General features: G+C 42.4%; 1 protein-coding gene across 3 annotated transcripts in view; it reads right to left on the reverse strand.

Annotated features, from left to right (window-relative positions):
* ADAM23 (ADAM metallopeptidase domain 23) overlaps window positions 1-26,201 on the reverse strand; it is a 204,339-nt gene that overhangs the window by 77,174 nt on the left and 100,964 nt on the right. For all 3 annotated transcript variants that reach the window (XM_050969586.1, XM_050969584.1, XM_050969583.1), the window contains exons 10-11: window positions 16,907-16,978; window positions 2,716-2,882 (exon numbers count right to left, since the gene is read on the reverse strand). In XM_050969586.1, coding sequence (XP_050825543.1) covers window positions 2,716-2,882; window positions 16,907-16,978 — 239 coding nt within the window. The remainder of the gene's footprint in view (window positions 1-2,715; window positions 2,883-16,906; window positions 16,979-26,201) is intronic.

Raw genomic sequence — 26,201 nt, forward strand, 5'->3', positions numbered from 1 at the left:
ATTGCACGTGTCAGTAAATTCAGATGAGAGTTTCACAGGACCCCTAACCCAACCCTCTTTCATGTACATACTTTACAATTTCATGACCAGACAGAATTAAAAGATGCAATACATTAATTCAGCAAGTGACAGTATAATATTTAGAAAGGATGCAATTTCTTTTATAAGTCCATGTAAATAACATTTTGTACAATTACAAATCTTATGAAATCTTTCCATGAATATTCTGTTGTAATTCATAAATAGAAGGAAGCAGAGTTATGGAAACTGTGAAACTCTAATAGATCTGGCTTAATGTTCTATTAAGTTGTTTTTCGTATTGCTGTAACTCTTGTAAGCAGGGCTGCCAACCCTCTAGGATTGTCCTGGAGTTTCCAGGAATTAAAGATTTGTCTTTAATTAAAAATTATGTCATGGGATTAAACTTCCAGGAATACATCCAACCAAAATTGGCAACTCTCAAATGATTTTTATAAGGAAGAGAAAAATCATTGAAGCAAAGGTGGGACATTGAACTACAACGATAAATATTACAAAAGTAATTCTACCCTTAAGATAAAACTCTTGAAACTGAGCTGCACAGCCTCTAATTATAAAAAATGCACACAAAAATGCTTCATAAATAGGAGATTGTTATGAATAATTATGTCATAGATGAAAAACAGATTAGTGTCCACCTTGTTGCAGTAAATACAGTAAATCAACACAAAAAAACCGATGGAAATAATGGTATAGAACCATATTCCACTACCAGCAAGATTTTTTTCACATGAATAAAAAAGCCACAATCCTGTAGTCCTTGCACACACAACACTTTCATTAAGGGTGGCCAGGTGCCTGGTTTTTGACCAAAAGGTCTGGTCGAAAAGGGGACATGAGTGTCCAGTCAGACAGGGCCGCAGGTTAGTCCCTCCTGACCTGGCGGGAAGGGGAAACGCAGCGAGTGGCGGGGGGAGGGAGAAAGAGGAGAGAATGGGGCGGGGCCTTGAGGAGAAGGAGTGGATGGGGCAGGGCCTCGAGGGGAAGGGACAGACAGGGCAGAGCCTCATGGGAAGAGGTGGCTCAGGAGAGGTTCCAGCACTCCTGCTGGACTGTCCATTTTTTAAATATTACCAAGTTGGCAACCCTAACTCCCATTTAAGTCAAAGAAGATAGGATGTACAATTGTTGCAGAATTAGGCCCTAGTAGACTACGGAAACTATGCCTCCTTGGCACAAAAATGAAGTATACAAGAGCTGTGCATAGGGAAAATCCTTAAAAGCCTTTGGTCAGGGCCGGCTTTAGGGCGATTCCACCAATTCCCAGGAATTGGGCCCCACGCCTAAGAGGGCCCCACATGCTCCGCCGAAGTGCTGGCGGAAACAGTGGCAACCGACTTGAGCTGCTGCCGAATCGCTGCTGCTGTCTTCAGCAGCATTTCAGCAGTGGCTCTTTTGAATCGGGCCCCACACATCCTAAAGCCAGCTCTGCCTTTGGTATATCTATGTCCATACTTGCAACAAATGTAATGGTTCCACAGTCAATGTAAAACTAAAAATAAAGGGGTAAATCTACACACCACTAACCAGACCAATTATCTTGGCTGGATGCTAGGGAGATCAGTGAGTAAGGAGGAGGAATTCACACCATCCCTGCCCAGACTGTAGAGTGGCAGAAAAACCCACTGGAAGCTGCTGGCTGGAATAGCTTCTGCACCCCTAGCATTCGTCTTCAGCAACTGAGGATAAAATTGAGGACCTGCATATGGACAGATTCCCTACCCTGTCCCCTACAGATTGCTGTACCAGAGAGCCCCTGCAAAGCTGGGTTCTCAACTGCATAATGAATGTGCAACCTTATGAGGCTTCCGCTAAATCCTACTCTTTCCCTCCAGCTATGTGCAGCAAAAACATTGTAGTTTTCTTGCCAGAGGCCTCTCTGTGCCCACAGACATGTAGGTAGGATTTGCCCCAAAATGCATAGCTTCTCAGGCCAAATTCAATTCTGGTTGAAGCATGTGCAACTCCATGAGTTCCCATGACTGATTTCAGTGCAGACATAGGGGTGAGTAAAATATGGCCACTGGAGCATTCCTGTAGAGGGCACCCTTGGTTCTGCCCTCTCCTGCTAATCACTGGAAGGAGGATGGTATACTGCAGAGCTGATTGACGTCCCAAACCCCCTCAAGGGCATGCTAATAGACATGTTTACTCAATCCTGTAGCTGCACTGAGTTCAGCCACAGGAGTATAGCAGCACCATCCTGGACCCTCAAGAACGTCTGAGGTCTGCTGGTCCCACCATGGGAACCTCTATGTAAGATAATCTAATGTACAATATAAAAACTATCACATGGTCATCAATAGAAAAACATTCAGGAGACTAGTGGGCTCTGTTCCCTGATAAATAAACTGCATATACAAGTATTTTTTTTTAAGATAGCAAATTATCAAATCAAACATCTACTCTAATCAAAGATCTAATCAGATCTCATCAAAGATATGGCTAGAGCACACTATGGTAAATGTCTGGGCTCTATTTACAAGTCAATAATACACACTGGCATGCCTGTAATATACCCTGTTGCACACTGTGGACAGGACTATTACTAGATTAAAATTCAGCCAAAGGTTGATGTGCAGGCAGAGAAGAAGAGAGAGAGGTAGGCTGGCAGACAAGCATACATTCTACATGCATAAAAACTAAAGGATTAAACCATCATCTAAGAGTACATACGAGAGCAGGTGTACAGCATCAGTATGTTGCTTGATGTAGTGCTGTCGATATCTGGAGAAGTCATGAAGCATCTGCAAAGGGTCAGGGCGAATATTAATACGATCCCTGTCTGTCCAGGTTTCCACAGCAACCAAAACCACCCTGGTGTTCAGCTGTTCCTTGTATATCTGGGGATAGAGACAGGACAGACACAGGAGTAGAACACTGGGTCAGACATGTACAGTTAGCCAGTCAGAGTCAGCAGAAGGACAAGGAGGATAAAGAAAGAGGGAAACATGGGGAAATAGTTAGCTGATATGCCTAAAAGTCAATAATCTGCTAATCTGATTTTATTCAATTTACTATTCGAGATGACAAAATCCATGTTCCAAATTCCAATTTTGACTTCCTAATTTTCCCCTTTACTGTTTCTCATGTCTGATCATTTTAGTAACTGATCACTATACAGGAATATCTACATTTCCCCATAGAAGATATACTGATTGATTTCAGCTGCCAAGGAAGAGGTCACACCACTACTCAATCAACCTGAAGGAAAGTAGCGCTGTTTTCTCCAAAACAGTTCTACAAAAACTTTTAAATTCACATATATAGTTTCAGTCTCATTTACACTAAGACCACTTCACTCCCACTTTAATTCCTCTTTACACTGCGAGAGAGGTATAAATACTCTTTACACCAACTTTAAGGGCCACCTTGTTCTATCAGAGCAGGGTAAATGGGTATAAGTGCAAATGAGAATCAGTCCTAAACATTTATTTACACAACTTTAAGATACAAGTAATCTTTCTTCATAAAGGTTTATTGCAGTGATAGAATAAATGTTTTATATAATTCACAGTTTAATATACTATATTTTCTATTACATATTCAAGACTTGCAGGTTTGCAAAGGACCTTATATACCTCATTCATATTTGTCTGTCTGCAATTAGAAAGCATGGCCAAGGTGATACATGAAGAGAATCATAGAATATCAGGGTTGGAAGGGACCTCAGGAGATCATCTAGTCCAATCCCCTGCTCAAACCAAGACCAATCCCCAAACAGATTTTTGTCCCAGATCCCTAAGTGGACCCCTCAAGGATTGAACTCACAACCCTGGGTTTAAGCAGGCCAGTGCTCAAACCACTGACCTATCACTACCCAGATAGAATCAGCAATGTTTTAAGCAATTGATTTTTAATTCATATGGCATCCAAACAGTTACTAAAGAGCATCTCCAAGAGTCACCATATTTTTTTTACAAATACACTTTTTTCCCCTCAAATTATGATTAGAATGTCCAATATAATGTGTAACTATCCTGCCAACTGAGATATGATGGGTGCAGCCACTGAAAAAATCAACAATCACATTAGCCCTTTTATTAGAACATCATCCACTTAATGCCTAAAAGGAGTCAGCAGGCAACACACAGGTTAGAAAACAGGCAGTGAGCATAGGGATAGGAGAGATCAACCAGACAAGTTTAATTTTATCCAGAAAAGATTTGAAAGAAGGAATTGCATATGAAGAAAAGTCTTGTGATAATGTGTTCTTTCTAAAGGAGTCAAGTTGAGAGTATGTGTAATCCATTGTTTGTGAGAGGGTGATTTACAGATTGCCAAAAGCAATATCATGAGATTATGGAAATCCAATAAGGCCAGATGAATAAAATCTTAGTTGATGTTTGATGGCTTTATTTCCTGAAGCAGACAGATATTGTGAGTAGGTGAACAGGGGGCATATAAAGACCTGATACTCTCAAAGTGCCAGTAACCACTAACACTTCAGCAAGAAACACAGCCATCCCCCCTGGATCCACAGAGGGAATGCAAGGAGGGAACTTTCTGCTACATTTCAGGTTCCTTTCAAAATAAATGGAGACACCACGCTACAGGCCCTTCATGAAAGGAAAAATGGACAGAGTCTGAATGTTTAAGCACCCAGCAGTCAGTGTACACTCTTGCTAAACCCACTGTGCAAATTATTCCTGCATTGATCAGTGCTAATTTGTAAAGATGAGAGTGTGCATGGCCACTGGCAGCCAGAATAAGGACACAATAGCATTGTTTACTGCAGAATTTGGTCAAAATATTTCTTAAGATACATTCACTGACTTCCCAGACTGAAAAACCATTATTCTGAAATTAACTACAAGCAAAAAGGGAGAAAACCAAGAGAATTAATAAAAACAGAAAGCGATGAGAGATCAAATGAGTTCGATCAAGCACAGTAAAAATAACAAGTGGAAAAAAAGACCAGAAAATTTTAAGAAAATATAGTGTTTGTGTCTTTTTAGAACTCATCCTACTGAAAATTTATTATAGTACAATATATTTTACAGACAGCTTAAGCTAGTCAGACCCTGCTTGCTCAATCAGAGCCCATACTGAGGTGGCAAGGATGTTTTGGAAGGGTTCTTCATCAGCAGGAGTTCCCAGAGGCATTCTAGCTGATTTAGCTAGTCCCGTGTGGATGTAGAAGTGGTTTTTGTTGGCTCCCCACATCTTATGATCGGAAGGAATCTTGACTTGCCATCAGGACCATTCTGATCTTTGGACTCTAATGTAGTATGTTTGGGGTGTGAATGTGTAGTGAGTAAGTTTGTTTCGCAATCAAATAAAGAGCATTTAGAGTATTATATACCAATACTGTGTCCAGTATCTGCCTGCTCCCCATCCTGTAGGGAGACTTCCATTGCAGATCTAACATGCGGTGGAGAATGCGGAGGGGGGAGAGATATTAAGGAGTGTCGGATTTCGAGATGGGTTTTACACGGTTGGGAGAGTCCTTATTTAAAGACTAATAAAAGGTGGCTGTTTGTGAAATTTATGAGAAAAAAAACGTGGGGAGATACCACGTGGTGTTATAGTAATAATGTTTAAAACACTGTTTAAGAAAAGAAGTAAAGGGGTGGAAGAGGAAACCCAGTGGACTAAAGTTAAAACCTCTTTTGTTAGAGAAAGAGATTATTGTATTTGGGACGTGCCCTTGGATGGAAGGTGCAGTGGAAACGGATGTAATAGTTAATATCTTAGAAAACATGTTTGAGAAATATGTACAACTATACACACCTAATGTCAGTAAAAAGCAAATAGCCATGGTATCGGGCTGTTGTGGCAAGCTGTTAAAAAGGCAATTGCATGTAAGGAAGAAGTCTGTGCAGAATTACAAACATTACAAGAGAATTTTAAAACTTGCCAGAAAATTTGGAAAGGGAAGTGAGGCAGGAACAGATAATGCAAACTCAATTAGAACAAATGAGGAAACAAAATAAGGAACTGGAGAACAGAATGATGGCTTGGGAAAAGATTAAAGCAGACAAAGATAAATTAGGCCATCAAGTGATAGGAATGAAACAGTTAATTCGAGATTTGACTAAGGAAAAGGAAGAGGAGATCGCAAGCGTTTCTCACAGTTGATGCCAGAAAACTATAACAGCATTGAAAATGCAAGTGCAAATACAAGAGCTGCAAGTTGTAGCTGTGTGTCAAAAAGAGAGAGATTTGGATTTGGATTCTAATGATATTTGGTATGGAGAGGATCTGCGAGGGGGTCAAGAGAAAAGGGAATCTGACCAACCTTGAGAAGCGCCTTATACAAAGTTGAGGGAAGAAATAAGAAACTGTCCAGGAGAGCCTAAGCCAGAAATGTCTGAAGCAGTGATAGAATGGAGATCAACCATTAAGGATGCAGCGGGGGAGATACAGTCAGAGGAGACATAAATAATTGTGCAAGTTCATTAGACTAATAGTTGATGGTAAAGTCATTAGGCTCAGTGAATATGAAAAATTTAGCTACAAGGCTAGTACAGTGGGCAGAATTGGGAGAAACAGAGAATTTAAATATGAGTGAATCTTATAGGTTAATCAGGGCAGCTACCACTGGAGAGATTAGACAGGAAGTAGATTGAGTGAAAATGCTTTGGACAGGCAGCCAGAAGTACACCAACTGATACCATGATTTATTATGCTGTTAGGAAAAGAAATACGTCAAAGACCCATGAAGGTGTTAACCAGTGCAGATTACGTGAAGCCTGGAGATTCATCCAGGGATTACCTGTTAAAGAGAATAACGTTGGGATTATTGACTGGAGAAATACAACTGGTGACTAATCCCAGGGTGGAGGTCGTCAGACTTGTCACAGCTTATTCATTGATGGCAGTTGATTTGAATCGGAGGGAATTTTGGAATTATGTGTTTGAAGGACTGGACAGAAAAGTATTAGAGATGTCTACTACTTTGGTGAACCAAGCAGCTCAGGATGAGGGGTTTACTGTTATGGATTCACTGGAGCACTGGATAGTATGCCAACATATGATGACGGGGGAAGCCAGATAGAAGAATTGAAACCCAAAGTACCTTTTTGTTGAAGCAATAACATATTCAAATGAGAGTGCTTATAGATCAAGATACTGTGAGAGAGGAAGAGACCGAGATAAAGGAGCAGAAAAAGGTTGCAGCTATGCAAGCTGAGGGTTCAGAGAAACCTGCTCTATAGAGAAGTCCCGATCACAAGTTGCTCCCCAAGTGTCCTCAGGTAACTAGAGGTAACTAGATTAAGATGGGATTCAAACGGGAGGCCTAGCACAACTGTTACTTTTAAGGTACAACAGTATTTATTTAAAAGAATTCCCCAGGGCCTACACTGTGCTCTGGCTATTGCGCACCAAGAAGTGGTGTGAACGCTGAATCAATTATCCAAAGAGGATAGGGAGAATGTCACCTCATATGTAGAAGACATATTAGTGTGGGGTGGACACTGAAGAGGAGGTGACTGAGCAGATTAAAAAAGTGTTGAGACTCATCCAGGAAACGGGTTTCAAGGCTAATAAAGAGAAAGCCCAACTAGTGCAGAGGAGAGTGAATTATTTGGGGGTGATCCTAGGGGAACAAGGAATTCAGGTAAACCAGCAAAAGGTGAAATCATTAATGAATTTACCAAGGCCAGAGGATTCTCATGCGTTGAGGGTGATGTTAGGAGGGTTTAACTATTTAAGCAAACACATCTGGAATTTTGCCATTATAACTGGACCCCTGTGGCGTTTACTAAAAAAGAAAGTCGAATGGGAGTGTGGGCCTGAACAAGAAAAAGCTTTCTGTCATCTAAAACAAGCCTTGATGCAAGCTCTGGCATTGAAATTCCCAGAGATAAACAAGCCATTTGTGATTAAGTTGGCAGCAACCCAACAGAGTCCAGCAGCAGTATTAATGCAGAAAATTGACACTAAGTTTATACAAGTCTAGAAGATTAACCCCACACAGAGCAGCAGTTTAGGATCTGTGAAAGAGAATGTTTAGCTGCTGTGTGGGCCACTGAAGCTTTTGCTTTGACTACTGACACAGCCACTATTATAATACAAACACCTCACTCTCCCCTGAAGTATATTTTATCAGGAAAACTGCAGGGGAAAGGAGTATCGAATTCTAGGATGGCCTGATGTTAACTAGCAGAGATGTTACTTACGAGAATAACAAACAAGCAAGGATGTTACCATATGCCCTCCTGATGGAAGGAGAGGAGCATGAATGCCCACTTCCAGAAACCGATCCAAACTTAGTTGAAGCACCTCCAGTAGATGGAAGTGTTAAGCCTTGGAGAAAAAGAGGTTTGGTTTACACATGGTAATTCATACCATGAGAGCTCTAAGCAATATACGGGATATGCTGCTGTACAAATTGATGGGGAAACGACTTCTGGTTCTGAGAGTATGACTTCAGCTCAGGGAGCAGGGAGCTACTAGTGATCTGCTTAAACAGAAAAATAATGTTGCAGATTGTCTTTATGTCTATATGGATTCAGACTTTGTGGTACAAGGACTGTTATACTGGATTGGGATTTGGAAAAAGAATCATTGGGAAACAACTGAGGGGAAAAATTTGGTCCAAAAGGAGAACTGAAAATCTATGATTGGTTGAAAAAACACCCAGGAAAATTAAGAGCAAGACATATTAAAGGTCATCAAAAGCAAGAAGGGAATGAAAAATATTGGAATGATAAAGCGGATGCGTTAGCTAAATTAGCAGCAAAGGAACCTTTGGGAGGTATGGTAGTTACTAGATCCCAAGCCATAAAAAAGGAGGTTAAACTTGAGGAAAGATGGGGAAACTGGAATATACAAGATGGCTATGTGGTGAATAAAAAACCAGAAGAGGTAAAGTGGGCACCTCACAAACTTCAAAGAGAAGAGTATCAGAGGGGTAACCGTGTTAGTCTGGATCTGTAAAAGCAGCAAAGAGTCCTGTGGCACTCTTTGCTGCCTTTCAAAGAGAAGAGATTATTAACCTGTGTCACTCTATGGCCCACCAAGGAATAGAGAATACTCTCTTTAAGGTAAAACAAATTGGAATATGGCCTAAGGTGCAAAAGGGTGTAGAAAACTTTGTTAAAAACTGCAAAAGTTGTGCAGCAGATGGGAATAGACCACTGAAATTGGGACCCTTGTTGCTCCAAAGAATTGTGGGGCCATGGAGTAGAATACAAGTTGATTATATTGATAAATTGCCTAAGACCTAAAGGGGGAATCAGTATTTATTAGTGATAGTAGATTCCTTTTCTGGATGGATGGAGGCAATTCCCACTAGAAATTATACTGCAGAGACCACTGCCAAAAAGTTGTGGGAACTAGTGTTTAGTAGATACGGAACTCCAAAAGTAACTGATAAAGATAATGGGCAACATTTTGTAAGAGGAGTAATTAAAAGTTTATTAAAAGCTTTAGGAATAAACCACAGAGCCTCTATCATCCTCAATCGTCAGGAACAGCAGAAAGGATGAATCAAACTATTAAACAAGCTCTACACAAAGTAGTTTAAGAAACTGGCAAAGATTGGGACGATAAATTGCCAGTGGTGTTGATGGCAATCCAAAGTAGTGATTGATTGGGTATTGGCTACCAGCCTTACCAAATTCTCTTTGGAAGGCCTATGAGATTGTGGAGCCCTTTACTGTACCCAGAAGAAGAAGAAGAGCTATCAGTTACCCAATGGGTAAGAGAGTTACCAATAGAACTTAAGAAAATGGAATTTAAACTGATTGACGCCACTGAAAAAGCAAGAGACTGTGGATTCTAGTGTGGTTCAGGACAGTAAATTATGGAGAATCAGAGCTAGAGTAATGTATTTGAAATTAACATCGAAAAATCATGTCCTGGAGTCTAAATGGGTTGGACCATTTTCTATCATGAATAAAATTTCACCTACTGTTGTGCAGATTAACAAGGGGAAAAAGGGAAAGTGGGTCCACACATCACAAATAAAGTTATGGCTTAAAGAATAAACAATGTTCCTTTCTTTTATCTTACAGAGGGAAAGGAATGCCCAATCGCACTGGAGATTATCCTGTACAAACCTTGGATTTGGAGTGTGGATACAATGCTACAATTTTTGTAATTGGTTTATTGCTTATGCTTGCATTGCTTTGCATTTTGTTCTTAGTAGAAGAACTGTGTTGTGCACTATATTTTAGGAAGAAAAAAATAATACCAGAGCTCGAGCAAAGATAGAAGAGGTTAGTGTAAGTATTTAGAATAATATGGCTGGAAACATCGGATATTATTCCTTTGGAATAATGGCCATGGCTTCAATATTGAGGATCCTCATAATTCAAAAAAGGTAGAAATATGTTTTTGGTTTTTATGTTTTTTGAATATTTGGGGAAATTTAGGGGTACATGGATATACATATGGGAGCATGTCATAAACAGATAGCTAAGGGTTAATGTCTCTTTCACCTGAAGCACCTGACCAGAGGACCAATCAGGAAACCGGATTTTTTCAACTCTGGGTGGAGGGAAGTTTGTGTCTGAGTCTTTTGTCTGCCTGCCTGCTTTCTCTGAGCTTTGGAGAAGTAGTTTCTACTTTCTAGTCTTCTGTTTCTAAGTGTAAGGACAAAGAGATCAGATAGTAAGTTATATGGTTTCTTTTCTTTGGTATTTGCATGAATATAAGTGCTGGAGTGCTTTAATTTGTATTCTTTTTGAATAAGGCTGTTTATTCAATATTCTTTTAAGCAATCGACCCTGTATTGTATCATCTTAATACAGAGAGACCATTTGTATGTATTTTTCTTTCTTTTTATATAAAGCTTTCTTTTAAGACCTGTTGGAGTTTTTCTTTACTTCAGGGAAATTGAGTCTGTACTCACCAGGGAATTGGTGGGAGGAAGAAATCAAGGGGAGATCTGTGTGTTGGATTGCTAGCCTGATTTTGCATTCCCTCTGGGGGAATAGGAAAGTACTTTTGTTTCCAGGACTGGGAACAGAGAGGGGGGAAGGGAAAAAGGATTATTTCCCCTTTGTTGTGAGACTCAAGGGATTTGGGTCTTGGGGTCCCCAGGGAAGGTTTTTCAGGGGGACCAGAGTGCCCCAAAACACTCTAATTTTTTGGGTGGTGGCAGCAAGTACCAGGTCCAAGCTGGTAACTAAGCTTGGAGGTTTTCATGCTAACCCCCATATTTTGGACGCTAAGGTCCAAATCTGGGACTAAGGTTATGATAGAGCACCTCTCGGATGTAGGTATGGATCAAAGGGAATAACAGATTTGACTACTCGTGGGACAGAATGGGAAAAACAGGTCCAAAGAAAACCAGCTGTAAAGAAAAACCTTTTGAGGTAAAATTTGAAATATGGTGGGAAGATGGCAAAAATGTGACATGGGACTATCTAAAGCCAAAAGATTAGGAACAGCAATGGAGATATTTGTACATACTAAGGGAGAAAGGTCACCTAATGTTCAGATTTAGTTATGACGAGAACAATATGAATAGGAGTACTCTGAACTGTACCTTTTGGGTTTTGGGATTTGATGTAGTCACCCTAGATGTGACTAATGAACAAGAATTGGCTAATACTCATATGGGATGGAATGAGTCAGTGGCTTTTAAATTATGGGAATACAGCGTAATGGCAAATCCTTCCATAATGATAAGACTGAGTTGCTTTAGGAAAACTAATGGGGGAATATATTTTGGGGGATATGGTCAGGTTTTTTATGTTTATTAATCAGATATCAGTAAACAAGATTGCACCAAGAATCATGGCAGATGAGCACCCATATAGGATGGGAGAAGTAATCGAAGCCCCAACTACTGTGGATCAAACAATCTGGTTGGAAGGAGCGCAAGTAAATATAACTGCACAACATCTGGAGCGTATGCCATATGCCTTGCCACTATTACAAGCATGGCAATAACAATGGGAAAATGGGACTGTAGCAGGGTGGACCTCTGCTCCTGCCCTGAATGGGTTAAAAACAGCCCTGAGAAGGGGCTGAGACTGGAGAAAGCAGCCTTTAGGCTGGGCTGATTGGGGAAGTGGCTGCAGCTGGGGCCACGCCCTAAACTGAGTCACAGGGCCTAATAAGAAGGCCAGGGAAGCCAAGGGCAGACAGTCTCTCTCTGACTGGGGAGGGAGATAGGCCTGGCTGCTTGGGAACTTACCCAGGGGGACCTAGAGGAAGGCAGGGCTGGAGAAAGGCCTTAGGAGCTGGGAAGCCCTAGGCCAGCAACTCCCCAGTCTGCAGAGCTGGTTCTAGGCCTCCTAGGTACTGGGCTTGCAGAGGGGCAGCCGGAGGGTGGGTAAAGGCAGCCAGTCCAAACCCCTTGTTGCCTGTGATGATCGACTGATACACTGCAGTCTGCCCTAGGGCACAGGGGCTAAATGGAGACTGGCAGTAGCCACGACTGAGGCAAAGAGGGGATAGTGGGGTGAGGGTTCCCCTTGGAGGGGGGAGACCCAGTTAAAGCGGCACCGGGGTCCAGGGAGGGACACAGAGGCCAGCAGCGGACAGGTGGATCACCGGCCTGCAGAGGGCGCTCCGGGCTGGAGTTTGAGCTAATTCCCTGAAGTCACGGGCAGGAGGCGCCGCAGGGGTGAGTCCACACGTCTACAGGGACTATACGAAATAAGAGAGGTATAGGAGAATATGTCTTAGGTAGTAGTGGTGCTAGAGCTGGAGTTTTAAACTCATTTGATATTGAGACTTACAAGGGAAAATGGCAGCTTTGGGTAAGATTTTTGTGGGCTATACAGACACATGACACAAAATTTTGGTGCATTATCGGAATAAGAAGTGTGGAACTCCAACTGAAACAAGCCCAAGCCTTGAAAACGTCTCTAAATGTAAATCTATTTGGTGTATCTGAGACTGACAATCAAATTGTACTAGCAATACGATGCATACAGGTGCAAACTTATGGGCTACAATACACAGAGAGAATGGTTAATCTGTTAAATCACGGGCAACGGTCTTCTGAATGGTTCAAAGATACTTATATAGGGAATCAACGAATTCGAGGATACAAGAAATATATGGAGTTTAATTGGGATCAAGCCAATCTGAGGGGAGAGCGGAAAGGCAGAAGGCTGTTACACAACAGCGGGAAGCAAAGAAAAACAGCAATGGGCTGGGTGTTGCCAAAAAATATTAATGAAGAGTTATGGCAAATAGAAATAAGTGTGACACACTTGATTCAAGAAGAAAAGGATTATAAATTAGTAGAATTAATGAGAATTCACTCGCTCCAGGCCAATGCGGGCTGTGGGAAGCGGCGCGGGCCGAGAGATGTGCTAGCTGCCGCTTCCTGCAGCCCCCATTGGCCTGGAGTGGCGAACCGTGGCCAGTGGGAACCGTGATCAGCTGAACCTGTGGACGTGGCAGGTAAACAAAAGAGCCGCACCCATCACGGGGCTTACTCTGGCGGGCTGTGTGCCAAAGGTTGCCGATCCCTGAGCTAGTGTATGTAAGTCTGCCTGAACTGGGAATTACACCTCTCAGCTGTTGTTCAGATGTACCCTAAGAAAGCTTAGAGGTGTTAGATAGCACAGCAACGAGACATACTGCATAGTCAATGATACTAGAATGCACTAGCTCTGCTACATTATCTAGTGCTGATTTGTAACAAATTCACCGTCTCACAGTTCTGGCATACATAACAAATTTACAATGAAGATGAAATTGCGACAGTTTTGTTGCACATTTTCTGCATTAGCATTGTTACATTGCACCCCATATTCTTCATAGTTGCATGATTATGACATAATTATGATGCAATAATTATTGTACAAGATGAGTCAAGTAAGGTGTCATTGGAAAAGTTCTGATTTGCAGAATATGATTATCCTATTTGCATTCATGTATAATTTTTGTATCTGAAGTCATAAATATTGACTATGAATATGTATTTCAAATGGGCTTATTCTGGAAAACACTCACAACCAGCCTTTCAGGTACAACAATGAAGAAGCCAGACAGTGCTAATGGCTGATCAACAAGGACAATGGGCTGTGGAATAATTTAGACTTCCTGAGAGCCAGACAGCCTGTAAGTAATGGCTGCTATGAGTCTGCAAGGGTTGACAACCAGACCACATGATTCTGGACTCCTGTATTTTTCCACAGACTGGTCTGGGAACCAAGTGTGAAACAAAAGGTTCCCGCCATTTGAAAAATCTATATAAGGCAGGGAATGAAATCATTGGTTATTCCTCACTCCCCCACAACCGAACACCTAAGCGAAGCTCCAAAACAAAAGAATTTGGAACGGGGGTTGGGATCCCAAGCTGCAAAGCAAGTGCAGCTTGTGCCTTGAGAATGTGCAAGCCTGCTTGTGTCATCAATCAGGGTGAGAGATTGTTAATTCAAATCCTATCCTTCTAGTATATTAAGCTTAGTTAGCATTATTGTTTATTTGCTAGGTAATCTGCTTTGGTCTTTTTGCCATCACTCAATCACTTAAAATCGATCTTTTGTAGCTAATAAACTTGTTTTATGCTTTATCTAAACCAATAAGATTGGAGTCAAGTGCTTGGAAATCTTAGCTCAAGGGGCAGGGGCCGCTGTGTTTCCTCTCCACATTGAGGGAGGGGTGAACTTTATGAGCTTACTTTGTACAAATCTCTGTGCAGTGTAAGACGGTACAATGTTGGATTTATACTCCGGGGTGGAGGGTGGGGAGTTGGAAGATGCGTGCCTGGGGAGCTGGGAAATAGGCTGGTGTCTGCTGGTTGCACTCAGGTTTGTGTGAGTGGCGCCACCTGCTGCCCTGCTGGGTGATAACAGGGCCTGGGTGAGGCTGGCTGTGTCCACAAAACATTGTGAGCAGGACCAGTCCAGCTGTGTGTCTTAGAGAGTCACAGTGCGCTCTCACAGCTCCCAGACACAAGCATCTCAAGCCTACTGACACAGTGATGTGAAGTACATATTTATTTTCTATCTCCAAATTTTAAAAAGTTGCAAATATTTCATGTCAGAACATGACTCCTAAACAGCATCTTCTACTGGTTGTGTGTTGAAGTCCCCTGTATTGAGTATTAATCAAATTCAAAAGAATATTTGGGAGAAATCCTGGAGTCAATGGAAGCTCTATAATATAGCAGCATCAGTATGGTACTACTGTGTGCAGTGCTGGGATAAAAAACTTTAATGTAGTAGTAGTTCCACAGACCCTTTCATATTGCAGAATTCAGCTCTGCAGTCATCTGATAAGTGTCCAGCTTTTTACAGTGCCTGCCGTGTGAAGTTAATGTAGCACAGGTTCAGCGTGGTCTAAACTTTGGCAAGTCTGGTTCCCCCAGTGTGGCTGATCCCAGGGCCAGCTGCTCAGGTGGCCCCAGGGACAGAAACACCAGCAGCTGCTGAAGTGACCCTGCAGTCAGCCGTTGCTGGAGTGGCCCCCAGACCAGCCGCACTGGCCACTGCGTGGGTGGTCCCTGGGACCACCCAAACAGTGGCCAATGCGGCTGGTCCAGGGTGCAGTTGGCCCCAGGGACCGCCTGAGCAACAGTCCTGGGGGCAGATGGAGCAGCTGCTGCTCGGCGGCCCCCGGCAGCTGGTGCCACTGCCCTCCTCCAAGCAGCAGCCCCCCACCCTCTCCCCAGCAGTGGTCCCAGAGACAGCCAGAGCAGCCGCAGCTTGGCTGCCCCCAGCATCTGGTGCCTCTGGCCCTGTCTCCTGGAGCAGTGGCTCCTTAGCCCCTACAGCAGCACGCCCCTCTCTCCCCTCAAGATTTAGTCAAAGGTATTTATAGTATAAGTCATGGACAGGTATTGCCTGCGACCTGTCCATGACTTTTATTAAAAACACCCATGACTAAATGGTAGCCTTAGTAATGGCTACTGGCTACTATTCTTGCTAATGTCCTGCAGCAGCAGTCCTGGTTCACTTCTACACTGGCTACTGCAAGATGACGTGATGATTTTCAGCCCTACCCCTGTGTGTTGGAGCAGACAGCTTATTAAGTCTGGATGTGTTTCCTTTTCCTGAATTTACTCACAATATACAAAAAGTCACATGCTTCAGAACTGATAGCTGAAACGGGATTAATTTCTGAGCTTTCATGGTTCCTACTGGTTTCCATTATAGGCAAATACAAGGGCAAACATGGCCAAATATATCTAAATATGAGCTTTTAAGGGGAAAACACTGATACTATTCAGACATGTGAGAATGTTTTCCTTTAAGAAGCTGTCAAATCAATGCACAGAGATCTATTCTTCCTTCAGTATGCCACATAACCCCAAAACTGTGTGCGGTAGTTATATGCTCTCTCTCTCCCAGTTATACATATGTTTTATCTCCAGTTTTGTTGTCAGTTTATAGAATACGTTTCATACAAAACCAGTTCATTTCTTATCACATGTATATGTACTAGGCACGCTGTGAATTCTGTTAAACGTTCTCCATGCCTCTCACTTATAAAGATGTTCCTTCACAAGAGGCTTTTTATATTACTGAAATGAAAATGCTTATTCACACGCTTCTGTTATACCCCCATCAGATATTTGTATTTTCCATGAGCTGTGCTCACAGCATTGCCTACTTGTGGCAGTTAGGAGCACTGCAGGCTTTTATATATTAGAGAGAGATAGATTATCTATCTGTATCTCAAAGCTTGATTAAATCCAACTATTCAACAGTGATTCGGGAAAGTTCCTTCACAGTTCGGAGTTCCCCCAGAAGGCAAATTGGTGGCAGGTGCAATCTTTGAGAAAATACCAACAAAAAATCTGTGGTTTCTTACAAATAGGAACCTTTCTACATAGCAGCTCACGTCAATCCTCTGCAGTGAAACTGTAAAATTATTTTTCAACCATTTAACAAGTGCTGATTTCATTTATTTTCATCCTAATGTCTGTAAAGCCAACTTTCCATATAATGACTTAAATAATCAACTCAGTGATATAGTTTTCAGGAATCATAATGATACTTACTGCATCCACAAGGTTTACCACAGATTTTGCAAAGTTGTTTGTGTACGCATGGATAGAACGATGTTTTTTGAACTAAAAGAAAAAAAATAAAAAGAAATTAGAACTTGAATAATTACTGGAGTTAGATTTGTTTCAAGAAATGTGGAAAATGAATAATCTTAACACATGCTAAGGGAGAAATCACAAAAAATGGTCTTTCTAGATCACAGTATGCCTCCTAAAGTCTATGCTTCTGTGGAATTAAATGAAAGCCTGTGTGCCAGGCTCAATAACATTTAACATGTACACATACAAAATATTTTAGTAAAAACTGTTCAGCCACAAAACAGCCTCTTAAAATTTCTTAAGAGTTTAAATAGTCAAATTTTTAAAAAGACATAATTGGGGCTAATGTGAGTTTTTCTAGAGCTCAAATTTATAAACAAGAGCTCAGAATTGGACCCTAATTGTCATGTTTAAACCTGACCATTTAAATACCATTCACCACTGACAGTGCACCACAACCTGAACTCTGACACCAAGAAGATGCCACCCTCTAATTGTCATTCTACATACAACTCTTTACCAACCTATCCTTTCACAATATAACCTACCACAGCACCAAACATCTACAACTACTAGGGTTGGGTATGCATAGAAGGGTAAAAGGGGGGCAGAGTTAAGTATGCAGTGCTTTATCTGTGTTAAGATAATGGTGAGTGAGTGTTTGAAGGTAGAGAAACAGAGACTATGTATTGTTAGATGGCTTAACTTTTCATTTTCTTTCTTTTTGTGGATATATGTTGCATGTGTAGCAGACTTAACTGTTTCTGAAGTTTTTTGTGTATTATAATAAACGTGCATGCGACTTTCTGTATATTGTCTATCAATCCCCTCTGCCAACAAGTCAAACTTGCCAAAGATTATTGAGACTCAACAAAATTGTAAAGTTACAATTGTATTTCACAATATGATCTGCAAAAATGGAAAATGTGTGTCTTCAAAATGTCCTGGACAATGAACTCAAAATCTGTACAAAACAAACTAGCTAAAACTTGTCCATGAACAACTTCTCACCGATTTCAGCTAATCCTGCTTACTAGCAACAGGTCTTGCTACTAAAGAATCGTGTTATGAGGTTTCCCAAATTATCTTATCTACCCTCATTCTAAAGCATAATAGACTTGATGTGAGACTGTGAGACAAGAGGGTTCATGTGCCAAACTCTAAGCAACTGAGTTAGTACTCACATGCTTAAAGCCAGGCTCATGCTTAAATACCATCCCGAATCAGTGCGAGTAAAACAGTCTCCCTGGACGCTAACAGACATGCCTGAAGCCCTTTACAGAAGGAAATTTAAAAATTACAACTATTTAATAGTTTTATCTAAACAGCCAGTTACTTTACCTGTCAAACTAAACATTACAGAAATAATCTCTCAAGGCTGCTACACCACATTATACTGGTGAACTGTATACCTTTTTTTTTCATTCAGACTGATGCTATTTTTGTCTCACACAAGTCATTCAGTTAAATACAGATGAAATGCATAGAGATGGTGGATTTCACCCTATCAGCCTTGATTCAAATAGCAGCTACAGCCCATCCAGTCCACTTGCACAAGGTGATAAGCCATTTGATTTGTGTATTCACTGATCCCATGGCCCCTTCCTGTGGCCTGTGTGAACACCACCTTCCTCAGTGGCCTATGCACGGCCAGTGCTGGGATCCCCACTTCCCACACCACATAGGGTTGGCAGGGGACCCTACCTGTTCAATTGCTCTTTTAGCAAATCACCTCATGCAGCACCAACATGGGGCTTGAATGGTATACACTAACACCATTAAATTAGATTTTGAGGTTTTTCCTTAGGGAACCCTTTGATATTAGTATATATTTTATCCTTAGCAAGTTGAAAGAATTTTCTGGAAGTGGAAAGTGAAAACAGTATTCTTGTGCTTCATTCTTCATTAAAATATTTGAATACAGAGAGCTACACTGACAATATAAAATACCAGAGAAGTTCCAGAAACAGAAATTAAGATGAATATAACTGTCTAAAAGTAAGGAATGGAAATAATGCATTTACTTGGGTCTTCATTGTTATGAGTGAAAGTTTTAAGAAAATATGAAAAGCATTAAAACAATTATCAATACTTGATACATTTCAGTGTCAGAAACACTGTGTAAGAAGAGGATTTTTTCAAAGTAAAATCTTACTGCAGGAGAAATCTGCCCTCTACTGGTAAGCAAAGCTCATAAGTACATGCTTATAAATTCTGGGTAGTACAACCCTTACTCGCGTTGGTTAACACTTACAAGTAGCCTCATTTGACATTTTAATGTCAAAAACAGCATTACACATTTCTGAGTCACCAATGACTCAGAAGCAAATGATTTTGTATGCTTATGGATCAATGTTCTAACAAATAAAGCACAAGATGGGGTACTAGCTGGTATCTGCTACAGTTCACCAAATCACACTAGAGAACTGTATGACTGGCTCCCTTAAGAATCTATCTTATAATGTGTAAGGAATAAAATGTGTTAATATGGGGGATTCAATCTGAGTGACATGTTCTGGACTTCTCATGCTGCCAGTAGTAAAACATCCTTGGAATTTTTAAATATTATAGATGATAATTTCCTAATTCAAAAAGTGTCACTTCTAACAAAAAGGAATTATATATTAGACCTTATCTTGACAGAAAAAGAGGAATTAATCACACAGATCTAAAAAACTAGTAGCTGCATAGGTCCAAGTGCTCAAGGCTTAATTACATCTATTATGTGCAAACAGAATATACTCCAAACCAGTCATATGGATACTTGGTGCTTTTAAAAGGCCAATTTCTCTAAATTGAAAACAATTACAAGCTGAATCAACCAGAAGAAATAATTTTAAAAGAAAAATCTGAAATTAGGAAATGTTTAAGAATATTTTACTAGATGCTCAAAAAACCCAGAAATTCCACAATTGAGAAAGAGGGCTATACTGGTATTTCAAACAAACAAACAAACATCTTGCTTAGCAATGAAGTGAAAGCAGCAGTCAAAAATTAAAAAAAAAGCATAGAAATGGAAAAAATAATTAATATAAATTAGAAGCTAGAGCTGTAGAAAATTGGAAAGAGAACCAAAAGGACACAAGGAGAAATCTATGGCCAGCAGAGTTAAGGACAATAAGCTGTCATTTTTTAATGTATTTCTAGAACAAAAGGAACCCTAGCAATGGTACCCTAACAATGGGTCAACTACTAGCTAGACATGGCAGAATTGTTAACAATAATGAAAAGGCAGACGTGTTTGATACATACTTCTGTTCATTTGGCTTTTTTCAAAATACAGATAATTTATTTTTATCCTATGATGATGAATATCTTCCATTTCAGGAGTGATTCAGGAGGTTGCTAAAAAGCAGCTACTAACCTTAAACATTCTTAAAATTAGCAAGTCCAGATAACTTGCATCCAAGAGTTTTAAAAGAGCTTACAGCAGAGCTCTCTGAACCATTACTGTTGATTTTTAATAAGTCTTGGAACACTGGAAGTTCCAGCGGACTGGAAGAAAGCTAATGTTGTGCCAATATTTTAAAAGGGTAAATGACACAACCCAGGTCATTACAAGCCTGTCAGACTGACTTTGACCCTGGACAAAATAATGGAATAGCTAATATGGAGCTCTATAAATAAAGACTTAGAAGAGGGTAATATAAATAATGCCAATCAAAATGGATTTAAGGAAAACAGATCTTATCAAAACTAACTTCATTGTCTTTTTAAGTGAGATTTCAACTTTGACTAATAAAAGTAATAGTGTTGATGAAATATACAGTAACTCCTCACTTAAAAGTTGTCCCGGGTAACGTTGTTTCATAGCTGATCAATTAGGGAACATGCTCGGTTAAAGTTATGCAACGCTCCCTTATAATGTCATTTGGCAGCTGCCTGCTTTGCCCACTGCTTGCAGGAAGAGCAGCCTGCTGCAGCTAGCTGGTGGGGGCTTGGAACCAGTGTTGACCGGCAGCCCCCCCATGAGCTCCCTGCACCCCTAAATTCCCTGTGCAGCAGCCGCCGCCCAGCAGACTACAATTGCTGGCAGGTCAGCTGTCCCTCCCCCCACTGCTATGTGCTGCTCCTGCCCCCTGCCTTGTAACTGCTCCCAGGAGCCTTCTGCTTGCTGTGCAGAGGTGGGAGGACAGATGGAGGCTAATGTCAGGGTGCCTCCCTCCCCCCTACTCCTGCCCCCTGCTTTCCTCTTCTCCATATATAGCAGAGTGGGGACAGGACAGGGCTCAGGATGGAGAAAGCTTGCTGGACGCAGCTGCTGTCTCAACTTCCTGATCTTTTTAAAGGCAACATACTTAGAGTGGTGTCAGCAAACTCAAAGGGGAAATGTGCATCTCTCTCTCTCCCCCACACCCTCAGGGTGTGTGTCTCTGTCTGCCATGCTGTCTCTCCTCCCTCCATTCATGCTGCCTTGTAGAGTGTGAGGCTACATTAACAATGTGTTAACCCTTCAGGGCTCAGCCAACTGCTAGTTCGTCATTTAGCAGCAAGGCATTCCCTGGGAAATATCCCACCCTCTGACTTCACCACCTCGACCAAGCTTCGCAATCATCATTGCTGTGTACAGTATTAAATTGTTTGTTTAGAACTTATAGTGTGTGTGTGTGTGTGTGTGTATGTATAGTTTTTTGTCTGGTGAAAATAGATTTCCCTGGAACCTAGCCCACCCATTTACATTAATTCTTAGGGGGAAATTGGATTAGCTTAACATCGTTTCGCTTAAAGTCGCATTTTTCAGGAACATAACTACAATGTTAAGTGAGGATTTACTGTATTTACTGTACTGCAGGACATCTGACTTGGTACTACAAGACATTTTGATTAAGAAACTAAAAAATACTAAATTAACACAGCACACATTAAATATATTAAAAACTGGCTGATAGGTCTCAAAACATAATAGTAAACAGGGAATCATCATCAAGCACATGTGTTTCTAATGGGATAAGTTCTCGGCCCTCTGCTATTTAAATTTTTTATCAGCGACCTGGAAGAAAACAAAGAACTTCTGGTAAAGTTTGCAAATGACACAAAGGAGCCAATAGCTGCCGCTGCTCCTCCAGCCACGGTGAGGGACAGTCCGCTGCTTCAGGCTTCCTCAGGGAGACTAAAGCGGCGGATCATCACTGGTGGCCTGTACTGCAGGCAGACTTGCTGCAGCTGGGGGAGAGGCGCCCCTCCCACGACCCCAGTCCAGCCCCCTCAGACCTGCCATGGACGGGGGAGAGGTGACCCACCCCTGGCCCCAATCCAGCGTAGGCTCCCGCCGGACCTGCTGCGGACAGGGGGAGAGGGTCCCCAACCAAACCAAACCCAGCCCAGCCCCAGACCTGCCACGGATGGGGAAGAGGTGCCTATTCTGTGGCCCGAGCCCAGGAGCTGCCACGGTGGGGAGAGCCACCTCTCTTCCCACCCCTCAGACCAGGTGCTGCTGCTGCTGGGAGAGAAAGCTGCAGGGAGAGAAAGCTGTGGGGAGTCCTCTCTCTCCGCCGTAGATCCCTCTGACAGGAATCCTTTGTCCATGCCCTGAAACGAGCAGAAAACTTGGCAATTTCTGTTCTGCCTGGACATGAATAGGTCAACGCAGGGAGTTGGCCCCTTGTGGAAAACAAAAGCGACCACATCCGGCTGAAGGGACCACTCATGGCGACACAAGATTGTCCTTCTGAGGCGGTCTGCCCAAGCATTCTTGGCCCTGGCAGGTGAGCGGCTATGAGATGGACCTTGTGCTGCAGACAGAAGTCCCAGAGTCGGAGGGCTTCTTGGCAGAGGGCAGATGACCTGCCCCTACGATGCCTATTGATATAGAAGACTGTGGCCGTGTTGTCCATCAGGATCTGAACCACCATGCCTTGTACGTAAGCCAGAAAGGTCTAGCAGGCTAGGTGAACTTCCCTGAGTTCCCTGACATTGATGTGCAAGGATCGATCATGACTGGACCAACAACCTTGCGTACTGAGACTGTCCAGGTAGGCTCCCCATCCCAGGTCTGAAGCATCAGATACAAGAGTCAACAATGAGACTGGGGCCGTGAAGGGGACTCCTTCCAACATCGATGTGGGATCTTACCCCCAGGCGAAAGACAACAGTACTCTGTCTGGAAGCCTGAGCACCCGGTCCATGCTGTGCTAGTTGGGGACACAGACTGACAACAGCCACACCTGTAGGGGTCTGAGGCAGAGTCACACATGCCAGATCACATAAGTGCATGCCGCCATATGACCTAACAGTCTCAGGACCGAGTGGGCGGTGGTGAGCATTTGGGCATGCAAAGATGAGATGAGGTCCACCATGGCTTGGAATCAAGTCTCAGGAAGGAAGGTTCTGGCCCGAGGAGAGTCAATAAATTCTATGCACTGCACTGGAGTCAGGGTTAACATTGTCTCATTTATTATTAGTCCCAGGTCTCAACAGGTGCAACAGACCAGATCGAGATGCCTCCGCATCTGATCTGAGGACCAGCCCCATATCAACCAATCATCGAGGCACGGGTAGATTTGGACTCCCTGACCTTGCAGGTAAGCAGCCACTGGTGCTATACACTTTGTGAACACATTCAGAGAGACCAAAGGGCTTTGCCATGAACTGGAAATGGCGCTGGCTGAACATGAAGTGGCGGAACTGCCGGTGTCCCAGGAAAATGGAAAAATGGAAGTATGCATCCTTTAAATCGAGGGAGGCATACCAGTCTCCTAGATCCAGGAAGGGAATGATGGAGGCCAGGGAGACCATGACAAAGAGAAGGTTACTCCCCTTGAGCAGTAACTGAGGTTCTTCGAGATGGTTGTCCCTGTGGGTGCTCCACTTTAGGTGTCCTGGTGCCCTGCACTTGTAATCAGAGATTTGCAGTAGCAGTGACCTGGCTGGCCGCGGCAGGCAGCTACTTAGCATGTGCAACCAACCGTCCCTCAGTTCCTTCTCTACCCCAGAGAGTCAGTGTGAAATTTTGAAGTAGAGGGGAGGAGGAAGGTAGTGGAGTACCCACAGGGACAACCATCTCGAAGAACCTCAGTTACTGCACAAGGTGAGTAACCTTCTCTTCTTCTTCAAGGACTGTCCTTACGGGTGCTCCACTTTAAGTGACTTTAGAGTAGTACCCCTGTCATAAACAGATAAGAAAAGTTAATAGCACAGAAGTACTTTATATCTCTTTGACTGTAAAGGGTTAACAAGTTCAGTAAGCCTGGCTGTCACCTGACCAGAGGACCAATCAGAGGACAGGATACTTTCAAATCTTGAGGGAGGGAAGTTTTTGTGCTGTGCTGTTAGTTTTGGTTGTTGTTCACTCTGGGGGCTCAGAGGGATCAGACGTGCAACCAGGTTTCTCTCCAATACAGGCTCTTATAAGTTCAGACTAGTGAGTACTAGGTAGATAAAGTGAGTTAAGCTTATGGTTGTTTTCTTATTTTGCAAATGTGTATTTGGTTGGAAGAAGTTCAAATTGGTATTTGGCTGAAAAGATTTTAATTTGTACTTGTATACTGAGGCTGGGAGGGTGTTCCCAGTGTCTATAGCTGAAAGACCCTGTACTTATTACATTTTAAATTTACAAAGATAATTTTTACTGTTTTTCTTTCTTTAATTAAAAGTTTTTCTTGTTTAAGAACCTGATTTTTTTTTATTCTGGTGAGACCCCAGGAGACGGGGTCTGGATTCACCAGGGAATTGGTGGGGAGAAAGGAGGGAAGGGGGAGAGAAAGGTTGATTTCTCTCTGTGCCAGGATTACTCTCTCTCAGGAAGAGTCTGGGAGGGGGAAAGAGAAGGAGGGAGAAAGGTGAATTGTCCTCTCTGTTTTGTGATTCAAGGAGTCTGAATCACACAGTGATCTTCCAGGGTAACCCAGGGAGGGGAAGCCTGGGAGAGGCAACGGTGAGGGAAAGGGTTTACTTTCCTTGTGTTAAGATCCAGAGGGTCTAGGTCTTGGGGGTCCCCGGGCAAGGTTTTGGGGGGACCAGAGTGTACCAGGCACTGGAATTCCTGGTTGGTGGCAGCGCTACAGGTTCTAAACTGGTAATTGAGCTTAGAGGAATTCATGCTGGTACCCTATCTTTTGGATGCTAAGGTTCAGAGTGGGGAATTAGACCATGACATGGTGTGCAGCGTGTGGGATGGATTGGATAGGACAGGACAGGACAGGACAGGACAGGACAGGACAGGACAGAATAGAATAGAATAGAATCCAAAAGCCAGTGAGGTTTTTATTTCTCTCCCTGCTAGCTATCTGCAGGCAGACTGAGAGGTTTGGGTTTAGAAGCAAAAGCCAGTAGGATTTTTTCCTTTCTCTTTACCTGCTAGCTGTGGGTAAAGCAGGCTAGAGGAGATTGTTTTTAAAAAGCAAAGGTCTGTAAGTTTTTTGGTCTCTCCCTTCTGAGTACTCTGAAGGCAAAGGCATTAGGGTTTAACAAGGATCTTTGTTAAACAAAGGGACTCCAGTTGTGAGTCACCATACATCAGCAACACACATTTGCAAATGAATGGTTTTTTTTCCTTTCTAACTCTGTCGGGAATAGCTAGGTAGAAGGAGTTAAAAAAAAACAACAGAGCAGGCAGCAGAGGAACAGTAATTCAGACAGTAAACCAGCAGAGGGCACCCCAACACAAGAAAACAGGAACCATGACTTCCAAGGCAAAACTGGATACAGAAGAACAGATCAAACAGGCAACTCACCAACAAGAAATGGAAAAAAAAATACAAGAACTAGAAATAAAATAAAAAGAGATGGAGCTAAGAGAAAGAGAAAGAGAGGCAGCCTACAAAAGAGAGCAAGCAGCCAAAGATGCAGACCACCAAAGACAGCTGGAACTCCAGAGGGAGACCTACCAGCAGGCCCTGGAATTAGAAAAGGCTAAGCAACAGAACCCAGCCAATCCTAACAACCCTTTGCCAATAATTGTTCCGCAGCACAAGAAACTTCCCACCTACAAGGCAGGTGATGACACTGAGGCCTTCTTAGAAAATTTTGAAAGAGCCTGCCTTGGGTACAGCATCTCTGAAGACCAGTACATGGTAGAATTGAGGCCACTGCTCAGTGGACCCTTAGCAGAGGTGGCGGCTGAAATGCCTAAGGAGAAAATGAACGATTATAAGCTTTTTCAAACCAAGGCCAGATACGGAATGGGGATAACACCTGAACATGCCCGTCGGCGGTTCAGAGCCCTAAAATGGAAACCAGATGTGTCACCCCCCCGACACACCTACCACATTGCAAAGAATTATGAGGCCTGGATATCAGGAACAAAAGTTAA

Source organism: Gopherus flavomarginatus, chromosome 10 (genome assembly GCF_025201925.1).
Source record: "Gopherus flavomarginatus isolate rGopFla2 chromosome 10, rGopFla2.mat.asm, whole genome shotgun sequence".
In the NCBI taxonomy this organism is placed as follows: Eukaryota; Metazoa; Chordata; order Testudines; family Testudinidae; genus Gopherus; species Gopherus flavomarginatus.